The sequence below is a fragment of the Macaca thibetana genome, chromosome 15 (assembly GCF_024542745.1).
Source record: "Macaca thibetana thibetana isolate TM-01 chromosome 15, ASM2454274v1, whole genome shotgun sequence".
Lineage (NCBI taxonomy): Eukaryota > Metazoa > Chordata > Mammalia > Primates > Cercopithecidae > Macaca > Macaca thibetana.
Window position 1 is genome coordinate 109,806,854 of NC_065592.1, and position 21,119 is coordinate 109,827,972.

The 21,119-nt window shown below is 43.4% G+C and overlaps 1 protein-coding gene and 1 long non-coding RNA gene across 2 annotated transcripts in view; one reads left to right on the forward strand and one right to left on the reverse strand.

The window, feature by feature from the left end:
- The window catches only part of AOPEP (aminopeptidase O (putative)), a 366,175-nt gene that overhangs the window by 69,113 nt on the left and 275,943 nt on the right, over positions 1-21,119 (reverse strand). The window contains exons 20-24 of the mRNA XM_050760723.1: positions 18,577-18,647; positions 14,980-15,486; positions 14,801-14,869; positions 14,650-14,712; positions 14,281-14,355 (exon numbers count right to left, since the gene is read on the reverse strand). Of these exons, the coding sequence (XP_050616680.1) occupies positions 14,281-14,355; positions 14,650-14,712; positions 14,801-14,869; positions 14,980-15,486; positions 18,577-18,647 (785 nt within the window). The remainder of the gene's footprint in view (positions 1-14,280; positions 14,356-14,649; positions 14,713-14,800; positions 14,870-14,979; positions 15,487-18,576; positions 18,648-21,119) is intronic.
- On the forward strand, positions 15,426-16,859 carry LOC126938135 (uncharacterized). Its single transcript, XR_007719968.1, has 2 exons — positions 15,426-15,508; positions 16,365-16,859. It is a non-coding gene; the product is annotated as an uncharacterized LOC126938135 (long non-coding RNA).

A 21,119-nucleotide genomic window follows, 5' to 3' on the forward strand; every position in this document is an offset into this window, starting at 1 on the left:
ATAGAATCCTTACCTGCTCTTTGGAATGACTGATCTCTCAAAATCTGACTCAGTTTACTCCTAGCCCAAATGGAAAGGTCCTCAATAAGCCAGGAAACGGCCCTCCCTTTGGACGCGTGTCTAGTCCACAAAGGACGGCCATCTGAGGTATCATCTTGAGTCTCCCAGACCTTTCCCTGTCTCCCTCAGTGTCTGTGCCCCACAACACAGTAAAGGCCACCTCGACACCTCTCTCCTCACCTGGAACCCAACGCAGCGTTGCCTCCATGCTTGCGCAGGCAGACAGCTGGAAAAAGCAACAGGAGACCCAGGCTCTAGTTTCAGCCAGCATGCAGGCCTGGGAATCAACACTTCTCAGGGCCTCTGCATTCTCACACGTAAAACAAGGACTTGAATTAGAGAAGCTTGTGAGGCCTTTCCCAAAAATCACAACTCCAGCCTTGGACAGCTTCCCAAACGAAGTGCTCAACTGGAACTTCAGGTGTTCCTCCGGGGCAATCCTCGTCCTCTTCCTTCTCCTTAGGACCAGCACACGCATCTGTGGAGGACCCCCAGTAGCTTTCAGACGTTCTACTCACTAGCACACTCCTCCGGGTGCGGGAGTTATAATCTTCCGGTTATTTTAGACAGCTGCTTGCTGGTGGTGACTTTATTTTCTCAAGTTGCCTCAACTTTTCAGTTCTTCCTGGTGGCCTGTGCAGCACCACGGTACCAAGATGAGATCTCCACAGATCAAGAACACTATGTGCTCTTTAACATTTAGAAACTCAACATGACCAAGAATCATTTCAGAGAAAATAACCCTTTCACAGAAAACTAGAGTGCACTTTTGTCATGAAATACACTGCAACACCGCAACCGTGTTCAGCAAAAGGGTAACAGGTAGCTGGAACCCTCCTTTAGACAGAAAACTTCAATGTGCTGATGCAGGAGATGGGCCCAATCTTAAGTGCCTTTCATGAGCTGGGTATTTGCAAAAGCTCCAACAGTCTTTAAAGGAACTTCAAATTAAAACTGAACAAAAGAAACAAAATCAGTGACTTATTGCATATAAAAAATGATGAAAGATTATCTAAAATGGAGCTTTGCTAGAATACAAATCTCATCAATAGCCTGACCACTACCTAGGGAGCTTCCAATGTGGAGAAGGGACAAGGACAGTTTATTATACTGTAATGGACAAAGTGAAGAGAGTGGCAACTGAAACAATACGGTTGCTCTGAGAAACACAACTGGTTTTCTTGAATAAAGCCAAAAGACAGGGAATAAACATACCAACTCATAAAAGTACTGTTGCTATACTTGCTGCTGGCTGGAGAACAGTTACCGGAAAAAAACAAGCCTAATTTTTTTTTTAACATCTATAAATAAATTTAGGAATGTTTTCCTGTTTCTCTGTCATGGAGGAGAAAAAAACAAACGGATGGCATTGCTATCTACACGCCATCACGTAGGCAGCCTTCCACCGCCTTCTGTGAAGAGGTGCCTTAAGATGCATTAAGTACTGAGTGAGTACCAGCTGCCTCAGAGAAGTCCCCTCACTAACTCCCACAAGGCTCTGACAGGCACGCGCCTGCCCTTTCACAGGATGACACGCGGTACACAGTCATGTGGAGCCAGCCTCGGAAACCAGGTCTGACCGCCCAGCGCCCGTGTGCTGCAGCCCAGAGGCAGCGAGAACCTCTTCACGACACTAGCAAACTTCTGCAGAAAACAAGCTGCGTGTCATCAGACACAATTCCACAGAGGACAAGAACAGATGATTCTGAAAGGATAAAAAGAAAGGCACACCTAACAATGCTACAAGGACACAGAGGATTCCGAGTCACAAGAGTTGAGAGAACAAAAGCAGGTTGCTCCAACTCCAACTGACGCATGAAGATTCTAGGCTCAGTGACTCATTTGGGAATCTCGTGTGAGACATTCAGATTTCCCACTTACTGGGCCAACGCCTTCTGGTCTGTAAAGTGGAAGACAAGAGCAGCATTAAGGTATCTAGACACTTTCAAATCCTCTCAAGAAATAAAACGTTAAGTATAAGAAAGCGTGTTTGAACACCCACCAGAGTGGCTAAAATAAAGAAGTCTGACAATACCAGGAGCTGACAAGGAGGGAGAGAAACTGAAAACCTTAAACACTGCTGCTGGAGTGTAAAATGGTACAGCTAATTTGGAAAACAGTCTAGCAACTTCTTAAAGAGTTAAACATATACCTGCCATATAGCCAAGCCATTCAAGGCCTAGGTATCCACCCAGGAGAAATGAAAACATATGTCTACACAAAGACAGTTACACCAGTGTCCACAGATGCATTATTCTTAATAGTCAAAAACTGCAAAAAAAAATTCCAAATGTCTCATAACCAGTAAGTGGATCCACAAAATGTAGTATATATCCATACAATGCAATATGACTTTAAAATAAAAAGGAATTAGTGATACATGCAACCCCACTGGAACTCAAATTTTACAATGAAAGGAGCAGATTCAGCAGACTGAGTAGTGTATGATTCAATTATATGACATTTCTAGAAAAGGTAAACTATAAACCAGAAAGCCGACTAGTATTTGCCTGGGGCTAGGAGGAGGAATGGGGATTGACTACAAATGGACACAAGGAACTTTCTGGGGGATGGAAATGTTCTAAAACTGGATTGTGGTATCAGGTATACAACTATAAGCATTTCTTAAAACTCAACAAACTGTGGGTCAATTTCCTGGCATGCAACATACACATGACATATAACTCAAGAAAGTCACGAAGAGCGAGCCTCCGAATCACCATCTTTGCTGTCTATGGGGGCACTCAGCAATCTTTACCTTTGTCATCAGGAGTAAATGTTGAAGGCACAGTCACACACTGCATCACATTTCAGTCAACGATGGGTCACATACACAACAGTGGTCCCATAAGACTATAACACTGTATTTTTACTGTCCCTTTTCTATGTTTAGATATGTTTAGATACATAAATAATTACCAACGTGTTACAATTGCTTACAGCATTCAGCACAGTAACATGTTGCACACATCTGAAGTGTAGGAGCAACAGGCTCTACCATCTAGGTTTGTCTAAGTCCACTCTACGACGTTCTCACGACGAAGGAATCGCTGCACGAAGCACTTCCCCATAACCAAGTGATGCCTGACTGTAGCTTCGACACGGAAACTACGTCTTACATATGTGTGATGTTAGGGAAACAACAGAAACCCACTTGTACACAAACAGGATCCAGAGGTACATTCTGCTTTTCTCCTGGATTCTTTCTGCCATTCCTGTTTAACGTCTCATGCCCTTCATACCTTTTTCTCTTCTCGGACACCAAATTAATGGTAGAAAATTGCCACAGAAAATTAATAGCATGAGCTTTATGACTTGTAGTTACAAGTGAGGCCACATGAAATGACTACTGCTACCTTATGTAAGAAAATGCCAGGGTCGGGAGCGGTGCCTCAGGCCTGTAATCCCAGCACTTTGGATGGATGAAGCACAAGGATTGCTTGGGGCCAGTAGTTCAAGACCAGTAACATAGAGAGACCCTGTCTCTTAAAAAAAAAAAAAAAAAAAAAAAAAAAAGCTGACATGGTGGTTCTCCCAGCTACTCAGGAGGCTGAGGCAGGAGAATCACTTGAATACAAAAGTTTAAGCTTACAGTGAGCCATAATCATGCTACTGGACTTAAGCCTGGGTGACAGAATGAGAATATATTTCCAAAAAAAATCACAAGAGAAGGAAACTTTGAATAACTCTAGAACTTAAAGTTACCACCCCCAATTCTGAAACATTTTATTTTGCCTTGAAACCAAAGGTTTATAGTGGGCCTTGTAGGGGGGAAGCTTAATGCAAGTAAAAGGAAAAAAGAGTGAGGGTAAAACAGACTGAACCAAGTTCAGAAGTAGCCTAAACTTGCTGTGGCATTTTGATTTCACATTTATGAGCCAAAGATAAAAGATCAATCTCTGGGGCCAGGCAAAGTGGCTCATACCTGTAATCCCAGCGCTTTGGGAGGCCAAAGCAGGCGGATCACTTGAGGTCAGGAGTTCGAGACCAGCCTGGCCAACATGGCGCAACCCTGTCTCTACTAAAAATAGAAAAAAAAAAATTTCATAGTGAGTATGTGCTCACGAAGACAATCTGGATTTTGAGAATACAAATTATGGTATCCTCGATTATACAAAATAACAAGAGTTGAATGAAATTGAACAAATATTTGCATCCTGCTATCATCCTGAACAAGGGCTCATGGACAATGAAGAGAGCCCAAAGTGATGACTTCCCTCACAGAGATCCAGACTGCTCCGATACCCACTGCACTTCCCTGCACCTGATACAGGCCTGATTCAGTTCTGTCTTCTACCCTGTAACAGTTTTCTACATCCAACTATAAACTCTCCCATCCTATATAGTCTTCTACATCTAACTATAAACTATTCATCTCGGTATTCTCTATTGCTGACTCAGGGTTTTGTATGTTGTGCATATCAAACAAAAACTGTAAACTGTTTGAAGAAATATAGAGTAAGAAATGTGTTATGCTCAGAATAACCAACAGTATTACATTTCTGGCCCTGGGTTTCCAAATCAATTTGATTCACAGGTGTCAGCAGGACTTCTATAATAGGTTCCAGCTTTACCTGTGAAACATGGATGAATTTTTAAAATCATATATTCAAATAAAGACACTAACACCATTTACAAATACATCAATCAAACCCCTATCTGTGCTTACAAACCAGGTAAAAGCACTAAAATGGATTCAGTTAATTCAATTACCCAATTTCCCACCATAACTTCCAGCCTACATGTGTCCAGTGTTGCTTTATCAAAACAAAGACCAGGCATGGAAACTCTAGTCCAGGGTAGCCTCGGGTAAAAATGCATCGTATACTCATGTCTTTAGTTTGTGCTATGCTGGTGTGGCTTTATTTATCACAGGATGCTTTGTAAGTGATCTTTGAGATGCTGTGTGTTTTATCTGCACCATGGCCAGGAATGTCATCTCTCATGTCTCTGGTCTTTTCCAGCAGCCTCTTATGTGGGGGCTTGTGTACAATAAAGTCAAGAAAATGTACTGTTGTTCAGGCTGACTTAGGTTTTCAGCAATCCTCATTATCTGAAAAAGACAGTAATTTTTTCTAAGTGTTTCTCTATGCACATATAAACTGAAATCATGTAAACCCAGAGTTCTGCGTGGGGAACTAACATGACAGGCAGGAGTGTGAGAAGATAAATGGAAATGGAGTTTTCTAGGTGAGCTGCCTCAGAAAGCAGCACCTCCGTCAGTCCAGCAGCAGCCCCCACGAGCAGACACAGAGAGCCTGCTTACCACATGGAGTCAGGAAAAGGTTCTTTACTGTCGGGACACAGAAGACTCACTGGGTAGCCACTGTCTACTTTTCACAGACAGAACATCAACTCAAGTTCATACACTCATAAAATGAAGTACTCTTAAGTTTCTTTTCTTTTTTTTTTTTGAAACAAGGTCTTGCTCTGTCGCCCAGGCTGGAAGGCAGTGGAACGATCTAGGCTCACAGCAACATTTGCCTCCCAGGCTCAAGGGACCCTCCACCTCAGCCCTGGAAGAGCTGGGACCACAGACGTGTACCACCACGTCCAGCTAATGTTTGTATTTTTTTTTTCTAGAGATGGGATCTCACTATGTTGCCCAGGCTAGTCTTGAACTCCTGGACTCACGCCATCCATCCATCTTGGCCTCCCAAAGTGTTGGGATTACAGGCACGAGCCACCATGCCCAGACAGTTTTTGTGTTTGGTAGAGATAAGGTTTCAACATGTTACTCAGGCTGTCTAAATTTCAAAGTTCCTAACAACAAAAAACTTTAAAGGATAACAAGATAGTAAAATAATACATTTACATCACTTCATATACATCTTATTTCACTTCCTATCTACTGTGAGTAAGCAAAACAAAAAAAGTTATTCTCATTTTACAGACAAGGAAAATAAAGCTCAAAAGCCAAGTGACAACAGGGAAAAGTAACCCACAACGAGACATATTAAACTAAAATTATTGGAATGTATAGAAAAAATCTGGGTGTCCAGGAAAAATGACCAGGTCACTCCAAGGGAAATAAATGAGACCAGCATTCGACTTTATGCAGGATGACAATGGAGTAACAGACTTCAGATAATTAAATGTAGAAATATGAACCAAGGATTTCTTATTTAGCTGACGTCACTTTCAGGTATAAACAGCACAAACTTAACAGGGACCATAAGTGCCCTAGGCTCTTCCTGAGAAATCTACTAGAAAACGAGCTTCAGAACTGACTGAAAAGACATCAATCTAGAAGCAGATGATGAACAGAATTAAAACTAAGTGATTTTATAAAGGGTACAGCATAGTATGTAATGCCTATATGCTCTGACATCGTAGACACAGTCCAGCCATCAAGAAGGGGATAATGAGGAGATTACATGGAAAATACAATCGGCCAGCTGACTGTCTTACAGGTACTTATAGGAAGTAAAAAGAAAGGATAATATTTCAAGTCACATGATGGAAAATAAAGAGAGGAGGGGGAAGAAAAGGTAAATGACTGATTTATCTCTCACAGCAGGGAATCAATACACAAGAGCAGAAGAAAAGTACTACGTCAAAGTAACCATTAAACCAAAAATAGAAGCCTCCCTAAATATCAAAAAAGGACAACGCTTTTCAAAACATCATAAAACTGTGGGAAAAACTTGAAGTCAAACATACTGATTTTATCAATTATTATAAATGGGCCTAACTGGTCTACTGAATAAAGGGATTTTCAGAGGAAAGCAAAGGTCATGTGACAAACTCAGGGGACACGTGATTAGGTGGGACGGCTGGGACCAGTACGAGCTCTTCGGGAATCCAAGCTCTCTTTACAGAAAAGAGATCACCCCCCCCCACCGCCCCCCCCCCAACCCAAAAACAGGAAAACTCTACCAAATATATTTTGATGAAAACCTCTATAGTTAAAAAACAAAATTTAAAAACACCTGAATAGTGAAAAAAAGTTTTTTAATGCAATAGCCAGGTACGCGTTTATAAAATAAATGCCATTTGTGGGATTCATTCAATTCATTCAACGAATATTTATTGAGGCTGCATGTGGCCAGGTCCTTTTCTAAGTGTTAAGAGATTGAAAGCTCGAGTATAACTCTTCTGTGGGCACAGACTCTGAAACAGAGGGAAATATATGTTGGCCAGACTTGATACACGCTGCTGTCAGCCTCCTCCAATAGAAGATGAATGGAAACAACGGCAGGCCTGAGCCCACACAGACATCAGTAGGTGCTAATAAAAAAAAAAAAAACGCACCTTATTAGCGCCATATGAGACCCAGGCACAAAACAGCAGCTCCTTAAAATGTCGATGAGAATGACTGCCAAGTAAAGCATTCTGTCACAAGAATGAAACTAATACTTCCTATAAAAGCAACTAAAAAGCCACGAAATTTTTCTCTGCCTGCCTCCCTTTTCCAGCCGAACTCTAACATTTTATATAAAAATGGCTTTCATCTCTCATGGCACAGAAGAGTTGATGGCTGCTGGCATCAAACTTGCTAAAATCAATAGCAGTGTAATTATCAGCACAATTCCAAATGTTTTCAAATACATCCCGGCTGGGATTTTCCTAAATTAGATATGTGTGCTTTATGCTGGTGGTCTAAGATTGTCAATAACCTGCACTAAAGAGAATTTTCAAATGTTGCCCAAAGCATTCTTTTTTATAGCAATTGTTTGACTTCTTTACACCTCACCCCTTTCAAAAAGTGTTTGATGTACTCTACAACATCCTAATGTCATACTGCTGTTTGTGATACTACTTTATTGGTACATTTTCATGAGCTGCTACATGTAAAGGATTTTGAACAGTGCTTGACACATGGGAAATGTTAGCTATTATGATATGAATAGTTCCAAAGATTCTTTTTAAAATATGTGAATAAGTGCATGAGGGTAAGTGGATGATGATACTTTAACTTTCCCTATTATACTAGTTAAAAATGGGAAGGAATTTTAATACACAGAAATCTTGGAACATGTTTTTTAAACTACAGATTCTTTTTTTTCTTTTCTTTTTTTTTTTTTCCAAGTTTGGGTCTTGCACTATCACCAGGCTGGTGTGCAATGGCAGGATTACAGCTCGCTATAACCTCCAGCTCATGAACTCAAGCGATTCTACTGCCTCAACCTCCCGAGTGCCTGGGACTACAGGCATGTACCATCATACCTAATTTTTACTTCCTTTGTTTTGTAGTGATGGTGTCTCTCTATGTTGGCAAAGCTGTCTGGAACTCCTGGTGTGAAGTGATCCTCCTGCCTCAGTCTCCCAAAGTGCTTGGATTACAGGCGTGAGTCACCATGCCCAGCAAAATGGCAGAGTCTTAAAAAAAAACATCAGCCAGGCGCGGTGGCTCACGCCTGTAATCCCAGCACTTTGGGAGGCTGAGGCGGGTGGATCACGAGGTCAGGAGATAGAGACCATCCTGGGCTAACAGGGTGAAACCCCGTCTCTACTAAAAACAGAAAAAATTAGCCAGGTGTGGGGGCATGCTCCTGTAGTCCCAGCTACTCGGGAGGCTGAGGCAGGAGAATCACTGGAACCCAGGAGGTGGAGGTTGCTGCACTCCAACCTGGAGGACAGAGTGAGACTTCGTCTCAAAAAAAAATAAATAAATAAAATAAAATAAAATAAAATAAAAAATCAATGGCTAGGGAAATTAGGAAAAATAAATAAATCTATGCAACAGATAAAAACTTAACAGTATTAAATTATACAGATCAGATGTCCTTCCTGAGGCTACCAAAAATACCTGTTATCAGCGATTACTCCTTGGTCCAGCTTAAAAAAGAACAAAAAAGAAAAACAGCAAACAAAGCCAAGACTTTGTGAAACCTCATCTAAAATGAGACCTGGGTACAGAAACTTTAATACATTATTTATTAGGGATTTACAAGGGAAAATGAGAGACCCACAAATAGGACCAAGAATCTCAACTGAGTTCCAAATATTTCAGCAATAAAGTAACGAATTGCGTATTAACAGCACTGTAATTACTCCTTCTGTTTGGTTTCTTTGTAATTACTTTTAATAAATTATTCTGCCTCCCCCCATCACTCAAGTAAGTTGTCATCCAAAGGCACAATCAGTACAACACAGGATACAAAGCCACTCACAGTTAGGGAGGAAGCGATGAAGGGAGGGAAAACCAGGAGGCTGGTGCTTCAAGAGCTGTGACTCACTCGAATCCATAAAGCTTTTCTATGGAAATCAAGGATCAATGAAGCTATTGTAAGAGATTACGGCTATATAAATGTAGACTAGTTATGAATTCTCACAGAGCAATGGCACTCTCAAAACAGGCAAGGGCACCAGCGCCTGGGAAAGCACTCAACTGCAGTGTTGCCTCAGTTGCATAAGACGGGCTGCCTAAGCCTGCTATTTTGCTGAAAGCGGGGTAGTTCCTACAAAGTGAAGGGACCCTCGGCTCAGCACTCCGTAGGTTCACTCTGTGCCATTTTGCTAAGCTTTGTGTGCTGATGGCTCTGGAGTCAAGCCTACCGCAGTCACCATCTGCTCTTTTGTGTCCAAGAAAGAGCCGAATAATTTTTATGAGTCTTAACATTCATTTTCAGAAATCATAAACTGAACATAAAATATACCTTTGTCACAAAAGACAAACACAGCAGTACTTTATTAAATAGTTTAAAATTTGCACCTACCTTTATCATTTTGAATATCAGTACTGTAATAAGAGTATTCTCTTACAATATATAAAATTTAAAAGGAACAATAAATGCTAAAAAATGCATAAACCAAATTGGATTTTACATACAATTTTTTAAATCTGTGAATAATCATTCAAACTAAGATTATCATTGATTCTGGTTCAGAGTCAAGTATGTATAAGGAACAAATGAACTAAAAGTAGAGTGAAAATACTCTAGAATTTAGGAATATATTATAACAAGGAAAATAGTTGTTTTTTTTTTTTTTTCCCCTTACAGATTTGGAAAACAGAATTTATCATTTGGCCTCAATGACAATGCCCACTACATACTATAAGGTCCACACTTTTCACAACCATCCTTCTAGATCTTTATGTTTCACTCTGAGTATGTGAAAGAAAATTTCAGGAAATTTTTAACAATTTGAACACTGAGAACTCAAGAGTATTGTTTCTTGGGTTCCGGCAGAAAAGAATTATGAAGGTAACCTTGAAGTGCACTGTTGTTGGAAACCATTTGCACTGTGTTCGTTGTGACTAATCCTAACAGAGAGCTGACAATCTCACCCCAGCCGAGACCACTCGCTTGGAAACGCTAATACACATAATAGCCAACCTTACCACGGCTGAATTTTCAGTGATTTGAAACTGAGCCAATGAATACTCCTGATATCATCATACACGCTTACTGAAGACCTGAAATGAGGACCGTAAAACTCGCTCTCCGCTTGTGATATGTATAGACTAGGAAGAGTGCTTCCTCTGAATCTGAAAATTGAAATTTTCTTCCTCTAAAGGAATCATATCCCAGTCATGTATTTTCCATAAGTATATTATTTCATAAAAGACTATTCTACTATAGATTCTAATCTTTAGAATATTGATTAAAGGATTACTAAATCTTTATATTATATGTATATATTTGTAAAAACATTCCTTAATCTGTGATGGCACGTAATTTTATCTTTGAATCAGCTAAAAAAGGTAAAAAAAGAAAAAAATGCGCGTTTCTCTTCCAAAACCAACAGCCATTTAGTGAAATTTATTAGTTTAAAAACACACAGAAAATTCACTGTTGCAATCACAACTGTTCATCCTTTGCACAGCTGGCTGATCCAATCACCCTAACTGTTTTTCGTGAGTTATTCAGACTTTCCTTGTTTCTCTGTTGCAAAAATTATTCAAACTAAATGAAAGGAACTTGAAATAATTTAAAAAATGAAGAGTATCAGAATAGAAGAAAAAAATTCCTGAGGACCAGAAGAGTTTTGTCACTTTAAATGAAAAACAAAACAATATAAAAGAATTCACTCATACCAGGAGAACAAGGGCAAAATATGAAACTAAAATAAAATGGAAATAAATGTCAGAGAAAATATGAAAAGATGTGTGAGAGAGATAAGAAATGTAGTCTGTTAGGATAACACAGAAAGATGGCACAAGTCTCTGGTGGGTGGGATGACTGGAAGCAGAAGGCAGGGAAAGCCCAGGGGAGCACTTTAAATCCCTTTATCTGCGTGGCACATCTCAGTCCCCAATTTACGTTATTTCACTATTCGTTATTTTAACCCACAGCCGAGCACAGGGTGAGTTTGTTTTGCTTCCCCTCGCGAGTTCACTGAAACACTCAACTAGTATTCAAGTTGCCTCAGACTATGCCTACTACTCAGCACCTTCCAGATTCTCTTTAAGGGGAAAACAAACATCCCTGGAAGATGCCGTTCTACGGCGCGGCTCCTTTGCCCAGCGCCCGTGGTCAGGGTCCGTCCTCTCCCCAGAGCACTGTTTTCCTTTCCTGGGCAGGTCAGAAGGTTCTGCTTTCCACACGGCAGGAAAAAAGCTGACCCCTCCTATCGCAGGAAAAAGGTTATGACCCCCAGCAGAGTTAGTACAAACGACTTCATCAAATTTACTCATCTAGGCTGAATCCTGAGAGGCCTGCAGGTGTAGACAGACCCTTGGGGGCTGGAGGCAAGGGCAGTGTGGAGGGGAGGAACGGAGGCAAGGAAAACAAAGTAGACAAATAAAAGCAACGGCTACATTTCAAACGGGCACCTACCAGAAATGACTCAGATTCACTTTATTTTACACTAATACAAACTGAATAAAATCAGAAAATACCATAGTTTTATTTTAACATAGAAGAAAGATATAGTGAATGCAGGAAAAAACAGAAACTGAATAATTTGCTTCTATTTGTGACATGGCAGACATTTTTAAAAATAACTTACTAGACTCAACAGCAAGTGAACTACATAGGCTCCTACTAATAACAGGTTCAAACCCTAGCAAAAGGTTAACACGTGGGCCTTGGAATGAATCTTCATGGTCACAAAGTTCAATTTCTATGTCAGAACAGGGGAAGGCCTTGGAAATATCGCATGCTTTATCTCTACGAGCTCTGAATCTTCTTCTAGGTGTGGCAGAAGCAAAACAGTGGGCAAAGGGGCTTGGAAGTGCTGTGCAGAGCCAAAAGAAACACTGGAAACTGACAGTTCATATTCTCTGATACGACTCTGAAATTCGCTATCTTCTAGCCCTTCCTCACCTCCACCCTCAAACCTCCTCAGCTTTAAGTTTCAATCCATGAAAGGAAGTTCTGAATGTTGGCTTCAACCTACTCCATTTTCACGTTCTCTTTAAAATTGCTGCCCACATTTTCCAAGAAAAAAAGTCAGAGGCAAATCTTCCCCCTAAGTTTTAACACAAGAGCTTGTATCAAGGGGAAATGGTTGGGCAAAGAACTTCATTCTCCTGCAAGGCGAAGCAATCAATCAGTCCCCCCCTTCGCCCCACCCCCATTCTCAGGAGACCCAGTCATGGGTGTCACGGGTGTCACAGATACGGTTACTTCTAGGTTAGATCTTGGTAGTCACAACATCTACAATCCACAAAGATAATGGCTTCCCCCTCCTTTCTAAAGGACGTTGTGCATTTTGGTACTCTTATTTTTGGCTTAAAAACTAACAGCTGGGAGGGCGCAGTGGCTCACGCCTGTAATCCCAGCACTTTGGGACACCGAGGCGGGCAGATCACGAGGTGAGGAGATGGAGACCATCCTGGCTAACATGGTGAAACCCCGTCTCTACTAAAAATACAAAAATTAGCCAAGCGTGGTGCCACGTGCCTGTAGTCCCAGCTACTCGGGAGGCTGAGGCAGGAGAATAACTTGAACCTGGGTGGCTGAGGCTGCAATGAGCCGAGATCGCGCCACTGCACTCCAGCCTGGATGACAGAGCAAGACTTCATCTCCAAAAAAAATAAATAAATAAATAACAGCTACGACACATTTTTTAAAAAAATACCAAGCAAGCCGTAATTCTTTTCCTTCTTTGGGTATTTTATGATCTCATTCATCACCTCACAAACATTTAAAACACACCTAAACCATTAAACACGACTTACCATACCATGTGCTGAGGTATGGCCAGAAAACTCAAGTCTGTTCCAAATGACAACTTTTTCTATTACCCTTCAACTGAAGTGACATATATGACCCTCTGTGGGGGAGGGGGGGGAAAGGGCTGGGATCCCCCTTTTCATGCATACTGAAAAGTCTAGCTACAAACAACTATATTCGCAGGCTGGTTCCTTTTCCAGCTCTCTCAGAAGCTGCCCTCTGGTATCCTGAAGTGCACTCTGCAGCTCTGGGATCACCTTTATTCTGATGTGCTTTGTGCACATTCTCGGACGCGGCAATGCCCATACTAAGGCAACACAGCACAGAAATTGGCAGCAATGCTATCAGCAAGAATTTGGCTTCAGAATCAAGAGTGATTCATCATACATTCTAGCAGCCGAAAAACAACACACCGCTATTTTAATCCCTTGGTGGTATCAAGAATCAAAAAACAGTGATATGTAATTAAGCAAAAGCAACAAAAATCCTATCTGCTGTAACATTTGTCAAAAAACTATTCACTTTTACGAGTTTTGGGCAAGTCACTTGGAAATCAACGGGCTACTTACCTTATTTCATGATATTTATTACAATGACAAATCAAGTTTTAGTACAAAATCAGACAACAGGCAGTCCAAACTTCTGCAAAGTAACATACTGAGATTCTACACTTAGGTAAACAAATTTCTCATTTGCTTTACAGCAAATAAAATTCCTCCTAGTGTTTTAAAAGCAATCCACTTCTTTCTTCTTCTCTCTCCATTTCTTAGATGACTCCAATTTAAAGTCTAGGTGAGAGAACGTACCGCACGGAAACCTAACACTGTGGGCGATTTATTCGGAACACTTTTCATTTTTCAGAGGTACCTTAACACTGAGATAATAAACACTGCGGATCTAAAATAATAATGGAACCCACTTAAGTCCTACTGCTGTATTTAACGAGCAAGAAACAAATCTCACGGGTTATTCTCTCTTTATGAGAACATGCAGATGATTAGGCTTATCGACCAGTATTTCTACAGAATTTCCCCGGTTTATTGTAACAAAAACTTTTTAAAGTCAGCGCTGCTCTATTGTCATGACCAGGTGCTCGCGGGGCAGACGCGGATTTACCGAGACCTGCGCCGAGCACCGTCTCGGGAGCCCCTACCTTTTCAAACACCGCTTCCCTCTCCCTGCGCTTCCGTTTTCGGGGTCTCCGGTTCACTCGAATCCACTTCGTGACCTGAGGTTCAAAAACCACAGCATTTCAAACACGGCGAGGGGTCCCGGCGGCCGCCCCGCAGCGCGAGAACGCAGAGACCCCCGGCCCCGCCACCTGGTCCTCCCCGCGCCGTGGGAGGCCACCCGCGCCCGCCCGCGGGACCCGCGACCTCCGTGCCCGGCCGCTCCCCGCGCCGCAGCCCCGACCCGGCGGGTGGTCCCCGCGCCCGCGCCGCAGCCCCGAGCCCGGGCCTCCCGCCAGCCGCGGCCTCGCTCGGCGCCACCGGGGCGCAGGGGCCGCGCCGCCCGCACTCACCTCGGCGCGCACTTGCCGCGCGAGCCCGCACTCGGCCCCGGCGCGGCGCTCCCTCTGCAGCGGCTGCGGGGAGAGCACAGTCAAGTTTACCGCGGGCGCAGCCCCGGCCTCCCGGCCCCGCGCCCGCTAACTCGGCGCGCCCGCCCCGTACCTCGCCCGCGGCCGGGGAGGACAACGCGGGGGCGCCGGAGCCCGCGCCCTGCGCCCGGCCGGGGCCGCATCACCTCAGGCGCGGCGCGGGCGGCGGCGGGGGCGCGGGGCGGGGCGGCGGCGCGGGCGGGCGGGCGGGCGGGCGGGCGCGGGCGGGGGCGGGGCCTGCCTTAAAGGTACAGCGGCCGCCGCCTCCCGCAGGTCGCCCGCGCCGCGCCGGCGCCGTATTGTTCTCCCCGCCACCGGCGTGCGCCCGCGCCCGCGCCCGCTCCTGTTCCCGCTCGTGCTCCCGCTCCCGCTCCCGGGCTCCGGCCGCCCCGCTCCCGCGCCCCCTGCCCCGCCACCCTCCCCCGGCCCCGCGCCCCGCGAGCGGCTTCCCGGCAGCGAGAGGGGCCCCGGCCGCCCGCCGCAGGCTGGAGGGGGCGGTGGCGGGGAAGGAACCCCGCCCGCGGCCAGCCTGGCGCGCTCCTGGGGTCGGAAACCTGGTCCCCGTGGCTTTCGCGGAGGGAAAGCAACTTCCCTAGTGTCCCAGTGGAGTTTTCTCCGGGAACGGGCTCCACGCCGTCGGGCAGACGTTCCCCAGTGGCCACTCGGGGCTCCGGGCAGCGGCAGGTGACCTCCGGGCAGCGGCAGGTGACCGCTCGGGGGCGAGGCCGGGCGCAGAGAAACCCAGCCCCGCGCCCGCCACTGTGGACCCCAGAACCACCGGGTAGGATTTAAAAAGGAGGGGTCAATCTGTTTTCATAATTTGGGAGAAAGTTTACACTTAGTTTATAAAAATGTGCGATACCCCAAGATTTTCCTCCACCCGCCAAAGGCCCTCTCATCCTCCTCAGCGGTGGCTGGAACCCGCCTGCTCTGCGGGCGGAGAGGGTTGTCCTGCTGCTTGCTGGGTCTTGACCATCCCTTTAAGTTTATCACATTTCTTTAAAGGAAATCTGTCTTGCCCTCTTTATTGCTACTCCATCCTTCTTTCAAGATCAAAAGGTTTAGATCAAAGCCAAGATCAAACTCACTTCTTTAAATAGCAGCAATTTTGCCATGGAGTATTTTACACAGAGGAGCTTAATGGAGACATCAGGATTTTATCCCTTCATTCCATATTCATAACTGGACTACTTAAAATTACACGGATGATGCATGTCTATTTCCTAAAACAAACAAGTCTGCTCAAATGAGGGATTCTTTGTGTTTCCAGGAATACAAAAAAGTTGAAATCTAGAGAGTAATATAAATAGACGTGTTAACCATTTTGTGTCATTATTATAATAGCTAAGTCCTAGGAAATGTGTGCTCATTTGCTAAAGATTTTCAAAAGTCCAGTAATAGGAATAAACACAACTATTGCAAATTAAACCTTACAGACTTACATGAAAGCTGTTGTTAACAGCTAGGTACTAGTTACTTGAAAAGTTTTTTCCCCTTGCGATTTTTAACTGGTTGCAGTCACACACGCACACACGCGTTCTTAATTCTATAAATCCCACTGAACCACTGGAAAGGTCTTAGAAACCAAGACCTGGAAACCCTGTCTTGCTGCTACTGACAGTTTCCTTTCCTCCCAGCACCCAGATCATGGATAACCCAACGGTTGCTGGCATGAGCTGAACGAAGGGAACAGCTTACTGTCACTCTGCTCTTCTAGGATCTGGCTAAGTAGGAAGCAAAAGCTGTGACCCATCCTAATTGACTCTTGTCTCCTTGTTTGTCCTCTGTCCCCCAGCTCTCCTCCCAATTGCCATCCCAGAATCCATCCTCCACAGAGAAGCCAGAATGGTATGTCCCAAGGTAATTCAAATGATACCACTTGGCTTCTCTGAGAATGCTTTTCCATCTCTTTGCCTGGCTAGCCCACTTATCCTCTAGTTCTGGGTTTAAGCAGCGCTTTTGCAGAAAGGTCTTTCCTTACTCCCCAAACCAAATTATGTCACTCCACTATTCTTTCTAACAGCATCCTGTTTATTTCCTTTAGAGTAATATTTAGAGCAGCTTTTAAGTTTATAGAAAAACTGAGCAGAAAGCAGAGTTCCTGTATTTGTACCCACTCACCAGCTTCCCCATTATTAACATATTGCATTAGTATATTTATTATAACTGAGGAACCAATATTGATAATTATTCACTAAAGTCAAATTTACATTAGGGCTCACTCTGTGACGTGCAGTTATTAGAGCTCTTTTAAAACTGGACTGAGCGTCCCTCTCCCCAGCTGTACTTTATGCTCCAAGAAAGAGATCCTGTCTCTGGTTCTTGATTTTTGATCAGTCCACCAGAAACACTGCCTGGCACATACTAGAAATTTAGTAAATATGTTACATAGTGAATGGAAGGATAAAGGAACAAATGAAGGACACCTAAAATTTCAAGGGGGAGAAGTCTTAAAATGAAGATCTTTCTAATTAACTCCTGTTTGTTTCACCACTAAAATGCTTAATTTGTAAAGAGCCTAGAATCTTACATTTTTTTTTTTTTTTTTTAGACGGAGTCTTGCTCTGTCACCCAGGCTGGAGTGCAGTGGTGCGATCTCAGCTCACTGCAAGCTCCGCCTCCCGGGTTCACGCCATTCTCCTGCCTCAGCCTCCCGAGTAGCTGGGACTACAGGCGCCCGCCACCGCGCCCGGCTAGTTTTTTTGTATTTTTAGTAGAGACGGGGTTTCACCGTGTTAGCCAGGATGGTCTCGATCTCCTGACCTCGTGATCCGCCCGTCTCGGCCTCCCAAAGTGCTGGGATTACAGGCTTGAGCCACCGCGCCCGGCCGAATCTTACATTTTTACAAAAGGGAGACCATGGGATATTAGTTACATTGCCAGGGTAATTTTATAAACAGGACGTGCACGGTGGCTCACACCTGTAATCCCAAGACTTTGAGAGGCCAGGGTGGGAGGAGCTCTTGAGCCTAAGAGTTCAACTCCAGCCTGGGCAACACAGCAAGAAAAAAAAAAAAAATTAGCCAGGCATGGTGGTGTTAGCCTGCAGTACCAGCTACCCGGGAGGGTGAGGTGGGAGGATCACGTGAGCCCAGAAGGCAGAGGCTGCAGTGAGCCATGATCGCACCATTGCACTCCAGCCTGGGCAACAGAGTGAGATCCTGCCTCAAAAAAATATGAATAAGTAAATAACAATAAAAATAAATTAAATAAAATTGAAATGAGAAAGGTTCCTAATCCCTCACATATGAATCACTAAAATTATATTCAGAATGGTGCTAGAAGCTGAATTTAATCTAGAATTAAAGATCTACATATTGCATGACACTGAAAAAATACTTTATTGTGTTCAGTCCGACCTGAACACATTGCTCCTGTTGTCTACCTGAATCTCCCCTTCTTCACGGGCTGATGCCAATGAAGGCAGGGTGCAGAGAGACTGGAGGACCGCTGTTCTAAAAACGGGGGTTCTGTGGTGGGGGATGGGCATTCTAATTACTGCCTTTGAGAATGCAGTAAAAGCACTTTAAAGCTGTCTCTTAAAAACAGATGTTTTCTATCTGAATTGTATCTTTAAAAATGCCTCATCCAGTAGATACGCATGTTTTGAAAGGAAGTTGTTCTAAGAAACTTTTTTTGTCAAAGCAGTTCATCATAGCTGAAGACAATGTCCGAGGCTGAGGAAAATACCATTGCTTTAAAATTATTTAACCTCGTGATTGACTGGAGATTACTTTTGGAGGGAAAGTAATCTCCAGGAAAGTTTTCTTCAGTTTCCTTCCTTTTCTTAGACAAAGAAGAAATTCCTCCTATCACTGGAAAAATATAGTGATACCAACTTCACGTTACCGGTGTGTCTTCTCTTCCTGCTTCTACTTCATGGAGGAGGCACAGGGCAGAGGAAGGAGGAGCCAGCCTTCCTAGGCACCAGGAAGGCCAAAGGGCAAGCAAGGGGGCTCTTCCATGGTCCCAAACAGCCACAGATGGCAAATTACATTCCCTCGGGCACCGCGGAGGGAAAACTATCCACTAAAAGAAACCAAAAGATCTTTGAATACCAAACAAGGTCGAGAGTTCCAGAAGCTTCCAGTGGTTTCAGAAGTGTTCTATTGCCAACATACATTCAGGGTGAACTTAAAAGTAAGAATCTACACACGTCTAGAAATAAAATCAAGGCTGGATTAAGTTTAAAAAATAAAGAAGGATGGGGGTGAAGTTATCAAATATTTATATCTTTAAATTTGGTTTATTTTTTTTTTTTGAGACAATGTCTTGCTCTTGTCACCCAGGCTGGAGTGCAGTGGTGCAATCTCAGCTCACTGCAACCTCCACCTCCCAGGCTCAAGTGATTCTTCCGCCTCAGGCTCCCAAGTAGCTGGGATTACAGGCACCCACCACCACGCCCAGCTAATTTTTGTACTTTTAGTAGAGACAGGGTTTCACCATGTTGGCCAGGCTGGTCTCGAACTTCTGATCTCAGGTGATCCACCCGCCTCGGCCTCCCAAAGTGCTGGGTTACAGATGTGAGCCACCACGCCTGGCCGTCTATTATTTTTAAACATAGCATCCTTTATATTATATTTGTGGATGATTTTAGAAAATTATAAATTAATCCAAAAATATAAAAGCTGTTACATAAAGGATGTTTAGAGGATTGTTGATTCCATTAGATAGAATTTTCTATGAAGTCTTCTCCCTGGTGTCAGTGTCAGGAACAGTTCGACCTGATCAGCTGGTTGGTTTGTACCTGCTATTTGTATTATTTGTATTTGCCCATTTTGTCTCTGTATTAGATGAACAACTAGTTTGTTGTTGTTGTTGTTTCTTTTTTTTAGGAGGATTTTGGCCCTGCCAAACGGACCTCTTAGTGGAAGTCCTTATAAAGCATAATTTTCAAAAAAGGAAGTCAGTTTCACGCTTGGCGCAGTGGATTGCTGCGGCCGTGGCTCCACGGCGAACCGGCTAACAGACGCTCTTTCTCTGGGGAACTATGACCTGAGCTCACTACTGCTAAAACCCTTATAGAGATCAACGGAGGGAACAGCTACAATGCTTAGTTCTTCCATTTCTTGACCCCCTCTGAGAATCTGATGAAGGCTAATGGTGCTGTCAGCTCCTTAGAAAACAATACACCTACAGCACACACACATGCACACACACACACCCCAACTGTCAGGAGGTTCACAGATTCTTCTGTACCTAAACTTGTAGTCTGGATACTCTAAAATCCTTTCTTGGAATAAGCCAGACCACTTTAAAGCTGGCCCTGGACTTGGTCTTATGGGCACTCTGTAAAAGTCCTGTTATCGCATTAAGTTCTGGTAAGAAGCCATCAACCTTTATTGAGGTGCATTATAAGAAACAGCCCCATAAAATCCATCACGATGTTTACCGGAAGGATGGATTCAGAGGGTTGTTTATTCCATTAGACAGTAATTTTCTGTGAGGAGCCACAGGACAGTCGTCTCCCTGGTGTCAGCATCAGGGATAGTCGGACTTAGGCAGCTTGTTTGTTTTCACCTCTTGCATCTGCAGTTTATCCCTCTTCCCTCTTCTAGAACGCTTGGAGCTCTGTGGCCCTGTTTAACAGGCATAGGACCCTCAGGGTGTGCATATTATATGCTAATTTAATTCCTGGCCCCATCCTTTTTTGCTACCATTATTTTCTTGTTGCTTCATTTTTCTTGTTTTATTTCTATCAGGTTGTATTTATCTGTTTTGGAAGATGCCTTCACTCCATTTTGGACAGGGAAGAGTATGAATTAATAATGTATTCTTTTTTGTTGTTGTTGTTTTTTAATTTCCTTTTTCTCTTTGGATGGGAGAAGGGAGGATCTGGGAAAATCTTACAGTTCTAATATTTATCTCCATTAACAATGTTTAGAAGTAAAATACAGAAGTTAAGGATGTATGGCTGTTCTTATAACTCTACTTATAAAATTCTAGGAAAAGAACTGTCAAAAAATAAACATAATACTATGCAGACATGACACTGTACAGGCATCATCAAACAAACATTACTATACAGGACTATTATAAAAAGGCTAACCAACAAAATATTTTATCTCTTGGTATCAAAACCAGAAGAAAGGGGCTTAGATTTGGAGAGAATAATGTAAGTTGAACATATAGACAGGTTATTCACATAAAAAACATATTAAATGCCTACTGTGAAACAGAGCACTAGACTTCGTGAATGCAAAGATGAGTAAGGCATTGTCCCTGTCCTCAGGAAACTCCTGTGACAAGGTAGTAATACAGCAAGGTATAAGGAGCACACAGCCGGCTTGCCTAGCTGTGCCCCTCTAGGCCTCCTTCCACATAAAGTTCTGATCAAATGACATGTAATTTGCTTAGAACAGGAAGCAGCTGCTATTTATCAACTTCTAAAT